This window comes from Armigeres subalbatus, chromosome 2, assembly GCF_024139115.2.
Source record: "Armigeres subalbatus isolate Guangzhou_Male chromosome 2, GZ_Asu_2, whole genome shotgun sequence".
In the NCBI taxonomy this organism is placed as follows: domain Eukaryota; kingdom Metazoa; phylum Arthropoda; class Insecta; order Diptera; family Culicidae; genus Armigeres; species Armigeres subalbatus.
The window spans coordinates 452,149,081-452,161,570 of NC_085140.1; the positions used below are offsets into that span (position 1 = coordinate 452,149,081).

At 37.3% G+C, this 12,490-nt stretch overlaps 1 protein-coding gene across 5 annotated transcripts in view; it reads right to left on the reverse strand.

The window, feature by feature from the left end:
* LOC134213752 (transcriptional regulator ATRX-like) overlaps positions 1–12,490 on the reverse strand; it is a 36,681-nt gene that overhangs the window by 16,741 nt on the left and 7,450 nt on the right. For all 5 annotated transcript variants that reach the window (XR_009979517.1, XR_009979518.1, XR_009979519.1 and 2 more), the window contains exons 2-4: positions 6,041–7,899; positions 692–1,415; positions 2–625 (exon numbers count right to left, since the gene is read on the reverse strand). Coding sequence is in view for 2 of the 5 variants with exons in the window: in XM_062693071.1 (XP_062549055.1) it covers positions 2–625; positions 692–1,415; positions 6,041–7,899 (3,207 nt within the window). In the remaining 3 variants the exon portion in view is untranslated. The remainder of the gene's footprint in view (position 1; positions 626–691; positions 1,416–6,040; positions 7,900–12,490) is intronic.

A 12,490-nucleotide genomic window follows, 5' to 3' on the forward strand; every position in this document is an offset into this window, starting at 1 on the left:
CAATCGCTAATAAGCGGTAAATATAGCAAGGCTTCTGCTGTCCCAAACGATAGATGCGGAAAATACCCTGCTGATCAACAGCCGGATTCCAGGATGTGTCTAAAATAACCACACGGTTTGCGCCCACCAAATTAATGCCTTGTCCTCCAGCTTTGGTGGAAATTAGAAACACTCGAGTGACTCGATTCTTTGGATCGTTAAATTTGGTGATCATTTCGTGTCTGATCGATTTCGACGTACCACCATCAAGGCGGTAGTAGTCCATCCCTGGACGCCATGGACCACGGAACCGAGAGAACCCATAGAGGTGTGCTTTGGGATTCTTGTTCTGTTCGTCGATCATCTTCATAAAGTGTTCCACCATGTTGAGCACCATTACGAAACCGGAAAATATCAAACACTTTTCACCTTTTTCCTGGCACATTCGAAGGATTTCGAACAAAAGCAACATTTTGTTGCTAGGAAATAGGGACTCCAAATCATCTTTACTGATGATTTGCTTCCACCAAATGTTGGTAATCGAGCGAGCGTTATCAGCTTCGTTATCATCGTCATCCTCAGAACTGCTATCAAATCCACGAACACGACGGACTGCCTTACGCTTCTCCTTGATCCCGTATTTTTTCTGTTGTAATTATTTATTTTTCAATATGGTAAAATAAATTTTACTGCACATTCTCCTATATCTTACCTTCATAGCCGTTTCAAAAGCCTTTTCCAGCACAATGGGATGTGTCCAAATTTTACGCATGAACGTATAATCTTCCAGCAAGTTCCTGCCGCCAACATCCTTTCGGAAAGGATTCCTTTTCAGGTACTGCTCATATAAATCTTCCTGCACCGGAGTCAGGGGTACGTACAATACGTACTCATATTTTTCTGGCAGGAAATCTTCGAGAACGGTGAACTCTTTACGCTGCACAAAGCTCGTCAACCGTTTGTGCAGTATGAACGATTTCATTTTCATGTAACGAATGTCACTGACGCTAGAATCTTTGTGTTGTCCATCTTTGATAGGTTTGGCGTACTGCTCGTTGAATTCTTTCTCATTGCCCAGGTATGCCGGCTTGACAAAGCTTACCATACAGAAATACTCATTAAGATTATTTTGAATTGGAGTGCCGGTTAAAATTATACGACGTTTGGTGGCCACTTCCGAAACAGACAGATTCGTTTGAGATTTACGATTCTTGATTATGTGACCTTCATCCAACACAATCAAATCCGCACCCGGATTTATAAGTATACGCCGCACTTCAGTACGAATCCGTTCGGAATGCTGTTCGCCGTTTTTGTTGCGAGCATCGTAGAATACCAACGAGCGGAATGCTTCGTAGCCTATTACTAGGCAATGGGCATTTTTGTTGGTTACGTTGTAAAATCCTCGAAGAACTTCTAGTTTCTTATAGATGTTGCTATAGAAATGGATAAATCAAATGAAAATGTGTAAATAAATTTTACTTTCATTATAGCAATAATTTGACACTATTGTTTTAGGGCCAATTTCTTTACCATCGCCTAACTCTTAGCGGTGCTTACCCATACGCTAAAACCTGGTTTGACGCCAAAGCAATGGTGAAGAAAACGGCCCTTAATAAACTATAAGATCATCGCTCTAAAAGCGAACACGCTTTGGCAGGTTTTGTTCTATTATTGTTTGGGGGGTTTTTCATGAGATATTATGCTCAAATCTCGAGCAACATATGATTAGGGCCGAAAAACCAACAAAGCTGAACCGAGAAAAATGGGGTTCAAATTTTCTATGACTAATTTAATTCATTTATTGAAATAGAAACTTATTTCATTGCCAAAATCATTTTCATTTCATTTTCATTTTGCAGCGTTTGGTGGGGCAATGAGAGCGCAAGTCAATCCAAAGCCGGTAATAGAGAGGGTAATGGCAGAAGAGTCCGTGCAGACCACTTGAACGCCATGGGGTAGGATAAGGATGGGGTGAAGTGAGGTTCGGATTTGGAAACGACTCGACACTAATGCAAAATGTAATTGAATGCAAACTAGTCAATGATCAAAGGCTAAAATGATAATTTCAAGATTTCTAGTACAACGTTTTTCTAGTTATTAAAAGCAATGTTTAACCCTTTCCTTCCCATGGTAGCTGTAGAGCTCCATCAAATTTTGCACCTTCCTACATTCATCGAATCATTTCAACTACAAAAAGCAGTATTTGGCACAACTTTATGGTTTCATTAGACTGCAAATATAATCAATTTTGAGTAAAAATAGTGAAACTATTGAAAACAATCAAGTAACTATTGATTAACAATCAAAAACTTTTTTTTTCGTTTTCCACTAATTTTAGGTATGCCAAATATCTTTTGTTCTAGCATTTTTTCCATAGATGATTCCTTCCTATTGAAATCTTTGAAAAAAGTCGTGGGAAAGAGAGGGTTAAAATGCAATGTCTTCTTTTTTGCCTTAGAAGCATCTGATGTGGTTTGAAGGTCACTTAGTCATATAGTACAATTATAAGTTATTTAATGTGTTAGCTTTTTGTGACCACATTGAAAATATAAAAAAAAAAATTGCGAATTAGTGTTCTATTTTTAACTTTTATTTATGCAGAATGAAAATTAATTGACTTTGTTTGCTCTGAGTGTAGGTTATGCGTTCGTCAAATCACTTTGTTTACCTAAGTCATTGTTTCGTCAATGTTTTTAAGCTGTGTCGACACTACAAACTCAATGTAAGTTGTATAATGTAAAAGTGGAGACTGCTAAAGAACTTAGTTTGTTCCATTATATTTTTTTGTCAAGGTTGCCTATAGCTTTAAACTGTTCTAACAAGTAGCTTTATCGTTGATTAATTACGGTGATTATCTATTAAGTTCTAATCAAGGTCAGATATAGGATTCACTTTTCGGTGGCAAGCTAAAGCTTCATCACGCCTATTGCCTATCTGTTTGAAAAATTATCGAGAATGAAGCCGTTATAAGATTGTTCATATACCATCATTATAATGTGTGATATTTTTTATTATTGCTCTTCGAAGTGAGGCATAACAAAATAAAACTGGCACCACGTTCCTAGTTTTGAAAAAAAACTTCTACTCAGTGAATCCAGCAGTCGATTCCCTACGAATGTCTTGAATACTTTGTTTTTCAATAAATGCCTAGCTAGCTAAATGTAAGCGTGGCTACGACTCAGCGTCACGTCATCAGAAAAGTATTGCCGAAAAGAAGAGAACTCACATCATTATCACTGATGAAAAGGCCTCTGCCTGACTGCACTACCATTCAAGGCTCCAAGACACGATGTCCGTTGGATCACATGCAAATGCCGTAAATTAGTGCGTCAATGCCAGATATGTAACGCGGCACCAAACAAAAAATAGTCAACATGTGATACCACCACGACAGGATATGTCTTTGGTTGCCATCTCAGTGCTAATGGCGTAAGCCGACCCACCGCGGCAAGGTAACATATCCGAGGGGAAGGAAACTTATTTCATTGCCAAAATCATGTCAATACTATACGTAAATGGTTATATTATAACAGCAGATCAAGATTAATTGAAAAACCATTCGAAATCTACAAATTTTCAGCTAAAACAAAAATCGCGCCGTTTACTCCCATCACCGGCAACATGTCTGGTTTTTAAGCCGTTTGCTCAAAGCTACTAACTCCATCGGATTTGTTTAGATTTGTTAGCCAGAGCAGTTCTGCTATGCGATATATCGAAAACCTAGTAAAAGAATATACATTTTAAAATAACTTGAAGCTAGTTTTTCTAAATAACCAATATAAAGTGAACGGCCTAAAAACCAAATCAAACATTCCGCATGGTAGTTAAGGGCGCCAACAAAGGACTTAAAAACCACTACGGTGCAAATGGTTCATGAGACGTTCACTCAAAATAGCAATTAATGTGTTTCTTAAGGTGAAGGTGGGTTGAGTACCAAAACAAAGCATTGAAAGTTTGGTACAATACAAACTGTCATATACTGTAGTAGTATTGGTATCGTATTTATGAAAAAACAAAGAATATTAGTAGGGTGGTTCAAAAAACGCTCACTTGATTCCGTCCCATGCTCCGACTGTCCTCCAAAAGCCGATTTGAACAAAAACTGATTGAGGACAAGGCGGTTCAAGTTTGTATGAAAACTAGTATGGGAAACTAAAACTTTTATTACACTGGCTACAGTGCCTACCCTCCAAACGCTGGCGAAAAGAGAACCCACATAGCTGAAAGCAACAATCCTGAGACTTCACTGAACGAAAACCGCACCGCAGGAAAGATCCATTGATTCCGTAACGCAAAAAATAGCATTTTATACCTCACTCACTCCCACGTCACACTTTTTGTATGAAGCATTTGCCCCTTGCGCGATTGTGTGGACTAGACTAGACTACAGTCAAACTCCATGAGTCGATGTTCTATGACTCGATATCGACTCATAGAAGCAAATTATGCCATATTAAAAAATATTTTATGGGTTACTGCGATGGTCCCTCCAAACAGCTTTTCAAAGATTTCCCATTCCACATCTCGATATTTCTATGAGTCGATGGTCCCTTCAATATCGACTCATGGAGGTTTGACTGTAGAAGTATCTGCCCCTGGTGCGATAGATATCACAGTCAAATTCTGGGTATTTTGTTGAATTGCACGTTTCACTGATGCCTTCTGAGAAGCCTAATGATCATGCTAAAGATTCGCAACCTCGCCTAAAATCGACTCCCAACTATTGGAACGACCATTCTATATGGATTATCTATGGAGCTGAAGCTCTTGAATATTTCATCCAGTCATATGGTCCCCTCCCCCCTCGCCATCGTCCAATGACGGAGTGCCAGAATCAGAATAATGTTAAATTCAACCTCACCATATCACCTGTCATACAAACCGGAAACGACCTGTACACGGTAAGCCTCTAATCAAACCAGCCCAAACCATCGAATAACACCCAAATTATAAATCATAATCGACTGAGCGTGGCGGAGCAAAATTATTTTTTGAGCCACCCTGTTTATTAGTTTGCTGCTGCCGGTGCCGTTGTTTACATTCGCTCCGCGATCAGTTTTTAATCGTTTTTTTCGGGCAAAAATAGCAGTTTATATTAAGTTTTCGGTTTAAACAAGCGACTGATTTCGAAAATTGATGTTTAATTTGCATTCCATCAACATTTCGGGGTGTTCATGTGCGGAGAAGTGAGTAAAACTTGATATTTTCAATGCCCTTTTAGAAGAAGTGAAGTGCAGTGATAAACTAATCAAATCGCGAACGGCTAATAAATTGGCACGAAACTGCTAATTTATGATATTATTCGAGCCGAAATACATAGGACTCTTTGGATAAACATGCTCATTATCACGGGAAGTGAATAAATATGCTGTGAACAGGTTAGTAATTTGAATATTAAACTTTTGTTCGATGCTGTTCGAAGCATTCGAATGCTGGTGGGAGAGGGGTGCGGCAGGTGTGGGGTTGACCCGTGGAAGGTCCGGTGCCATCTTGACTGCCATCGTGGTACTCTTCCAACTATGTCCTTAAGAGATATCAAGTACGGAGTTAAAACTAGCATGAAGAATAATTTACAAAGCAATCGTTCATGCCAGAAAATCAAAAATCATGGTTTTGGTTTATAAGCCGTAATCATATGTTACGCGAGAAATTTGGATTAAAAATTCTTTGCATATCAAAGAATATTGTGGCCAAATTTCTTAAAATTCGGTCGACAAAAACCCCCCTGACAATAATAGAACAAAACCTGCCAAAGCCGTCTGTTCCCCTAATTGATTTAAATAATTGTTAGCTTTTCATCACGGACAAACAGATTGAACGTATTATCATTGTCGTATACAAACAAACACGAAATCTGTTCTTTTGTCTTGCTTCACAGCAAATCACAAACGGAGACGAGCCAGCCTCGGGCTGAAAGTCTCTTTAATAAAGATAAAAAAAAAAAAAAGCAAATCACAAATCAAACTCGACTAAAACCGATGAGAATTTTACTAGTCTGTGATTTTGTTTGTACGAGAAAGACATTAAGCAATGCAAAGTTAAAACAAAAGATACTTACGAATTATCCGGCATATAGAATGTCTGCACGGCCACTCCGCTGGGGATGTCGCCTAGCCAAAAGCGAATCTCCTGCGCCCAATTCATAACTGTAGATTTCGGACAAACCACAATAATTCGCTTCGTGTTCAGTTGGGGATAGCAAATTACTGTGTTCATGAGCGCGATGACCTGCATCGTTTTCCCCAGTCCCATGCAATGTGCCAATATGCATCCCGATCCGGCTGACCTACCCTCAAAGCTGCCTCCATAGCAGCAGTCGTACATAAACTTAACACCTTCCTTCTGGTGAGGCTTCATTTTTGCCACCAGCTCCGGATGGACGCGTATAAATGTCTTTCTTTCTGGTTCATAGTCCAAGATCAATTGGTTAGCAGGCACTGAGCCACCAAAGCGTGCCATCTCCTGCTCAAGTCGATGGTTATTGCGGTCTACTTTTTTCACACGGGACGTTTCATCGCGAATTGCTCGTTGGGTAACGTACGACAAATCATTCACCCGCAGACGCTGCTCAATCTCCCGTTTCATCAGCGATAATTCGTAATTTTCGCCTTGTGGTACCTGCGACACGCTGAACTTTGGCAGGTGCGGTACAATATAACGTATTTCGTCGTTCGTTGGTTCACGATTTGGGTTTGGATCGGCGGCGGTGATAAACTTGGAACCGTCGTTTTCGTTTGCTTTGGGTATTAATTTTACGTTAAAATTTTTCGAAGTACTGGGCTCCGCTTGGTAAAGATATTCAGGTTTTGTGTCAGTTGTTCCTGATTCCTGAATGAGGTCTTTTTCAGTTGTCGATGAAAAAACGATGACGTTCGGTTTCGCGCCAATAATCAACTTTCCCTTTGGGGTTGGACGGGTTCCGGTTGGTGTGTACACGATGTGCTGCTTTTGGTAATCAAGGGCTTCCTTCTTGATTTCTTGTTTCACAGTTTCTGAAACAGCGGGAGGATGATTTGATAATCTCCGTTGAGGTGTAGCATAATTGTGGAACCCGAAAATGTCGTCGTTTATCACCGATACTTCTTCCTTGTCCGACTTACTATTATTTTCCTTTTTAATCTGGTCAATGCCATCATCCTCTCTGGACAAACTCAGGTTATTGAATTGTTGTGAGTCATAGTAACTTGTAACTGGAGCTTCAACATCTGCTGACAAATCGGAGCACGTTTTCGTTTTGTCATTATTTTGGTCTTCTCGGATCGGTTCACATTCGTCGGGCAACGAGGCTGCCAAAGTCAGGCTGTTGAATTGTTGTGAATCATAATTACAGGTAACTAGAGCTTCAACAACGTATGCAGCCAAATCGGAGCACGGTTTTGCTTTGTCATTATTAAGATCTTCTCGGATCGGTTCACATTCGTCAGGCAACGGGGCTTCCAAAGTCAGGCTGTTGAATTGCTGTGAATCATAATTACATGTAACTAGAGCTTTAACAACATCTGTAGCCAAATCGTGGCATGTTTCTGTCATGTCATTATTTTGGTCTTCTCGAGAAGGTTCACATTCGTCGTGCAACGGGATTGCCGAATGGCTTTGCAGCTCGACAGAAGAATGAATGACGTCTTCTGAGGTTTTCATCGTTGCTACGGACTCATCATGTCCAGACGACGGATTTCCACTGTCTTTCGTCGTGGATTCATCAGCTGGTATAGCTTCCATTAGTTCCTGACTCTTCTCTGGCTCCGGTTTGGAACAGTATTCAGTGTAATCAACACTATTGGAGCGTTTGATGCGCTTCTTCGAAATTAATTTCGTAGAGTTTGTTCTCCGGAACTCCGCGTGTTTCGATTGAGATTTGTCTGCCTTTTTGGTCGATAGATCGGTTTCTTCAGAAGCTGGAACAACTTTACGGTAGCACTGAAAGTATATTTGAAATGTGAACTTTGTTAGATTTAGATACGTACGGGAAAAGAAAAAAAACTAGATTTCTGTGTTTAAAATCGAAGCAGGATTTTTTCCTTGGATTTTATTTTTATTTTTAAGTTTTTCTCAATTGAAGGTATTTTACTACTATTTTCCGATCAAAACGTAAACTTAAAACTTACTTAAGAAATTAATGGAATAGTACACAAAAAAAATTAAGTGGATTTTTTCCTCCTGAAATTTATGTAACTTTTACCAGATTTTCCCACAGATTTGTGATAATCCGTGATAATCATGTATATAACGGGACACATTTTATGGTACTAAGCATTATATTATGTATGGTACTACATAATACAATGCTTAGTACCATAAAATGTGTCCCGTTATATTTGATATAATCTTCCGACAGCAGGGCTGGTAGCGACCGAAGCTACTCAAAATAGTGACTTTAGTGACCAAAACTGACGAAAAAAGGGACCAAATAGTGACTTTCAGTTACAGAAAAAGCCAAATAGTGACATCCAATTTCAGTTGAAAGTTCGATGAGACTAAATCAAGCGTCTTTGGGTCTATGTGTCTTAGGGTATATATTCCCATATTAATAACAGCCCGTATATCAATCCTAACCGACGACAAACCAAATAAAAAATCAATTTAATAACAATTTCTCACATCGCACAGAAGAGTAACTAGAACAAATTCGTGGCCAAAACCCAAAATATTTTTTTCAACATTTTTACATTGTTATATTTTTTAAGGACACTCAAGAATATTCTGCATACTGTGGCTATTTCATAAATGTCCCAAATTATTGTAAAAAAATACAATTGGGGCTTAAAAATGAGGTTTTGAATTGAACTTCTCGTGCTTTATTTGTAAAGTATCAAGCAAATTTGATTTTTACATGTCAAAAATGTTATTATCAAGCTATTATTTGCACACAATGAGTAAATTGCCTCTATTCTGCTTATCACTATAATCAAATTATAAATTTTATGTTCCAGGTGAAGGCCACTTAAGAACTACTATTTTTGTCTATTTTTCGAGTTTTTCTTTGAAAGAAAAGGTAATCTATACGGCAAGATCCAGCGAAGAGGATTATGTAGGGTCTAACTTCCAGCTATGAACTAAGCATAGCACATGAAAGCTCGTCCGCAAACGTCCGCAAAATAAAATTTGAGCTATTTGAATTAAATGTGATTTTTTATCATTTTCAAGCAAATTTTTACCATATTTCTATATGAACCAGCACATATAACGACGCTAGTGAAAAAAGATACATTATGGTGTAAAGATAGTATGCATATATTTTGTCATGACTAGAAATAATAAATCGTTCATAAAGCACGTTATATATTTTTTGGAAATCTCATATTTAAACCACTTCCCATAAATTCTGCATTTAAGATAAATCAGTAACAGTCCAAATTTTGGTTGAACTCATTCTTGTCACTCAAGGTTTGAATACGCATTCAATCATATCCTTTACATCTTCTAGAACATCAACCGACATGGTAAAATTGTTTTGGGATATTTGGGAGTTTAGAATTTGCGATCTACAACTACGACATTAGCTTTTCAGTTACTCAAAATTTCGGTATGTATTCAACCAAATCTTTTACATCTTGGAAGATCAACAGATATCATAGGATAGATTTGGGATATCCTGGGTCATCCAGATATTCCAAATCTATGGGTCAGAACATTCGGTTTACAAACACGACTCTAGTTCTATGTCGTCACTCAAAGTATATAGCATCTCCTTGTAGATCAACGGACATTGTGTGATAGAATCGGGATATTATGGGTTCTATAAGCCTCAAGGATAGTTTGGATGGCCCAGTATAATCCAAAACTATCTTACGATAACTATTGAGCTCCCAGGACATAAAATGGATATAATCGAAAACATATCGGAACATTGAGTAACAAAAAGGCTTTTTTGGCAGCTATAGACCTCATGACACGAACTTAGAAATAGTTTGGATGACCCAAAACATCCCAGAGATATCGTACGGTGTTTCCTTGCCTTCAATGACAAACACGGTTGAATGCGTTTTGAAACTTTTAAAAACGAGGAAAGCCTTTTGGCAGCTGTAGATCTTAAGTTGTAAAATTAAAGGTAGTTTTGATGGTTTAGGACGTCCAAGGAAAAAAAGTAGTTAATTGATTGTCATGGTAACTTTTAATTACGGTTTCTTGCTACACAGTAAAATTTACGCATTTTGAAACCAATACGTTCACGTAGTGGAAGCACGGGTTTTTATTAGAAAAAAAACTTAATTATTTTGAGGTTTTTATCTGATTTTACACTGTAAGGTGGATAGATTGCAGACAAATTGCATTTCACTTATAATTCACAATTATTACTTCATCCTAGGCCACAATACGCCTAAATAACAGCAAGAAATAGTTTTGGCCACGATTTGACATTTTTACTCCTATGTGCATCGTATGTACACAATAATGGATGGAACACATTCTTGAATGTTTGGAATATTATTCAAGATTTTGTTTAAGTAATGTTTAATTCACAAGAATCAAATTATCTAAAGATAAAATTATAAAGCACTTTTATTTTCATTTACCTACCTCTGAACTGTTGGTTTGATGTACTGCTCGATTACTACTAGCAGAAGCATCTGAATCATTTGTTTGAGAAACTGCATAAGTCCATTTTACACTATTTCGAGAAAACAACAAAAAACTGTTTTCTGATCAAATTTGCACCGAATTTTTCGATTTCTTCGATACAGATCAATAGTTTTTGGCAAAACTCAACACTCTGGGACACTTTCAGTGAGAAAACTGTAAGCAGTACTCCTTAATTGCTCTTCAAAGTACCTACGTGCACATATGTAGTTGCTCAAACAAACGAAAAAAAAAATCATACGTTCCAGAACAATTTCTTTTTCGTTTTTTTTTGTTAGATAGAATACGTATTTTTGGACGAGGATTCATAATATATGAAAATCTCATTTTGGCCAAAAATGTTACATATGCAGTTTCTCAAACAAACGGTTCATCTGTTTTCACGACATTGTTTACCACTCATTTTCTAGCTAAAACAATTGATTCCTTTTGAAATTCACTTCACAACACATAAAGCGCATCACATTTTCACTATCAATATGATTATATTTAAAAAACCAACGCGATTTCCTATAGTTTGACATAGGTTTCTTACGAACAACGTCTCAATTATCCTTGTCCGTATTCCAAACTGTTTACATGGCGTGCAGTATCTGCAAGGGTTGCCGACATAGCTTTTTATTTCAAAAACGCTTGAATGAACTTTCATTGTGAAATTCTCGAGCAACATATGATTACGGCCGAAAAACCAACAATGCTGAACCGAGAAAAATGAGGTTCAAGTTTTCTATGACTAATTTAATTCATTTATTGAATTTGAAACTCATTTCATGGCCAAAACCATCTCAATACAATACGTAAATGGTTATATTATAACAGCAGATTAAAATTAATTGAAAAACCATTCGAAATCTACAAAATTTCAGCTAAAACAAAATTGCGCCGTTTACTCGCATTATCGGCAACACGTCTGGTTTTTAAGCCGTTTGCTCAAAGCTAGTAACATCATCGGATTTGTTTAGATTTGTTAGCCAGAGTAGTTCTGCTATGCGATATATCAAAAACCTAGTAAGAATATACATTTTGAAATAACTTGAAGCTAGTTTTTCTAAATAAACAATATAAAGTGAACGGCCTAAAAACCAAAGCAAACATTCCGCATGGTAGTTAAGGGCGCCAACAAAGGACTTAAAAACCACTAAGGTGCAAATGGTTCATGAGACGTTCACTCAAAATAGCAATAAATGTGTTTCTTAAGAGATATTAAGTACGGAGTTTTACCTACGATAAAGAATAATTTACAAAGCAATCGTTTATGCTAGAAAATGAAAAATCATGGTTTTGGTTTATAAGCCGTAATCATATGTTACGCGAGAATTCAACTCTTATGTTTGTAAAATAAGGTATATCGAAAAGACAAGCTATGACAAGTATAAAATGAAACTGATAAGTTGGAAAACTACAACAAACACTGCAATTTTGTAATTATATTTTAACTCAAATACAAAACATTGAAGAATTCGGCATCACTGCAAACATATCGTTACGTATACACACAAGTAATAGTGTGCGTATTTTATGTTGGAAACAGTGTTATTGATATAGGTACAGGCATAGGATTAACTCTTTTTGAATGTTATTGAAATATGTGCATGGCGGTGATGATGGTTTTTAGCTAAATAATTCTATAATGTGATAATAATTTCATTTTTGAAGTAACCAAATTGTTCCCAATTAAAAATCACGTGAGCCGAGCATAATTATTTTCATGTTTCTTGATTATTGGGTGAGAAATCAATGCATTTCATAGGCGCACTGCCTTATTGTTATTGATATAGGAACAGATACCCTACTCAGTGACTAAGTAAAATTGTATTGCCCTCTCTTTTAACCTTACGAAAATTTTACTCAATATCAGTAAAAAGCAGGACAACTCAAAACTATGTCTGCAAGCAAATCAAATTTTTACGCCACTGGAAGTGAGCGAAAT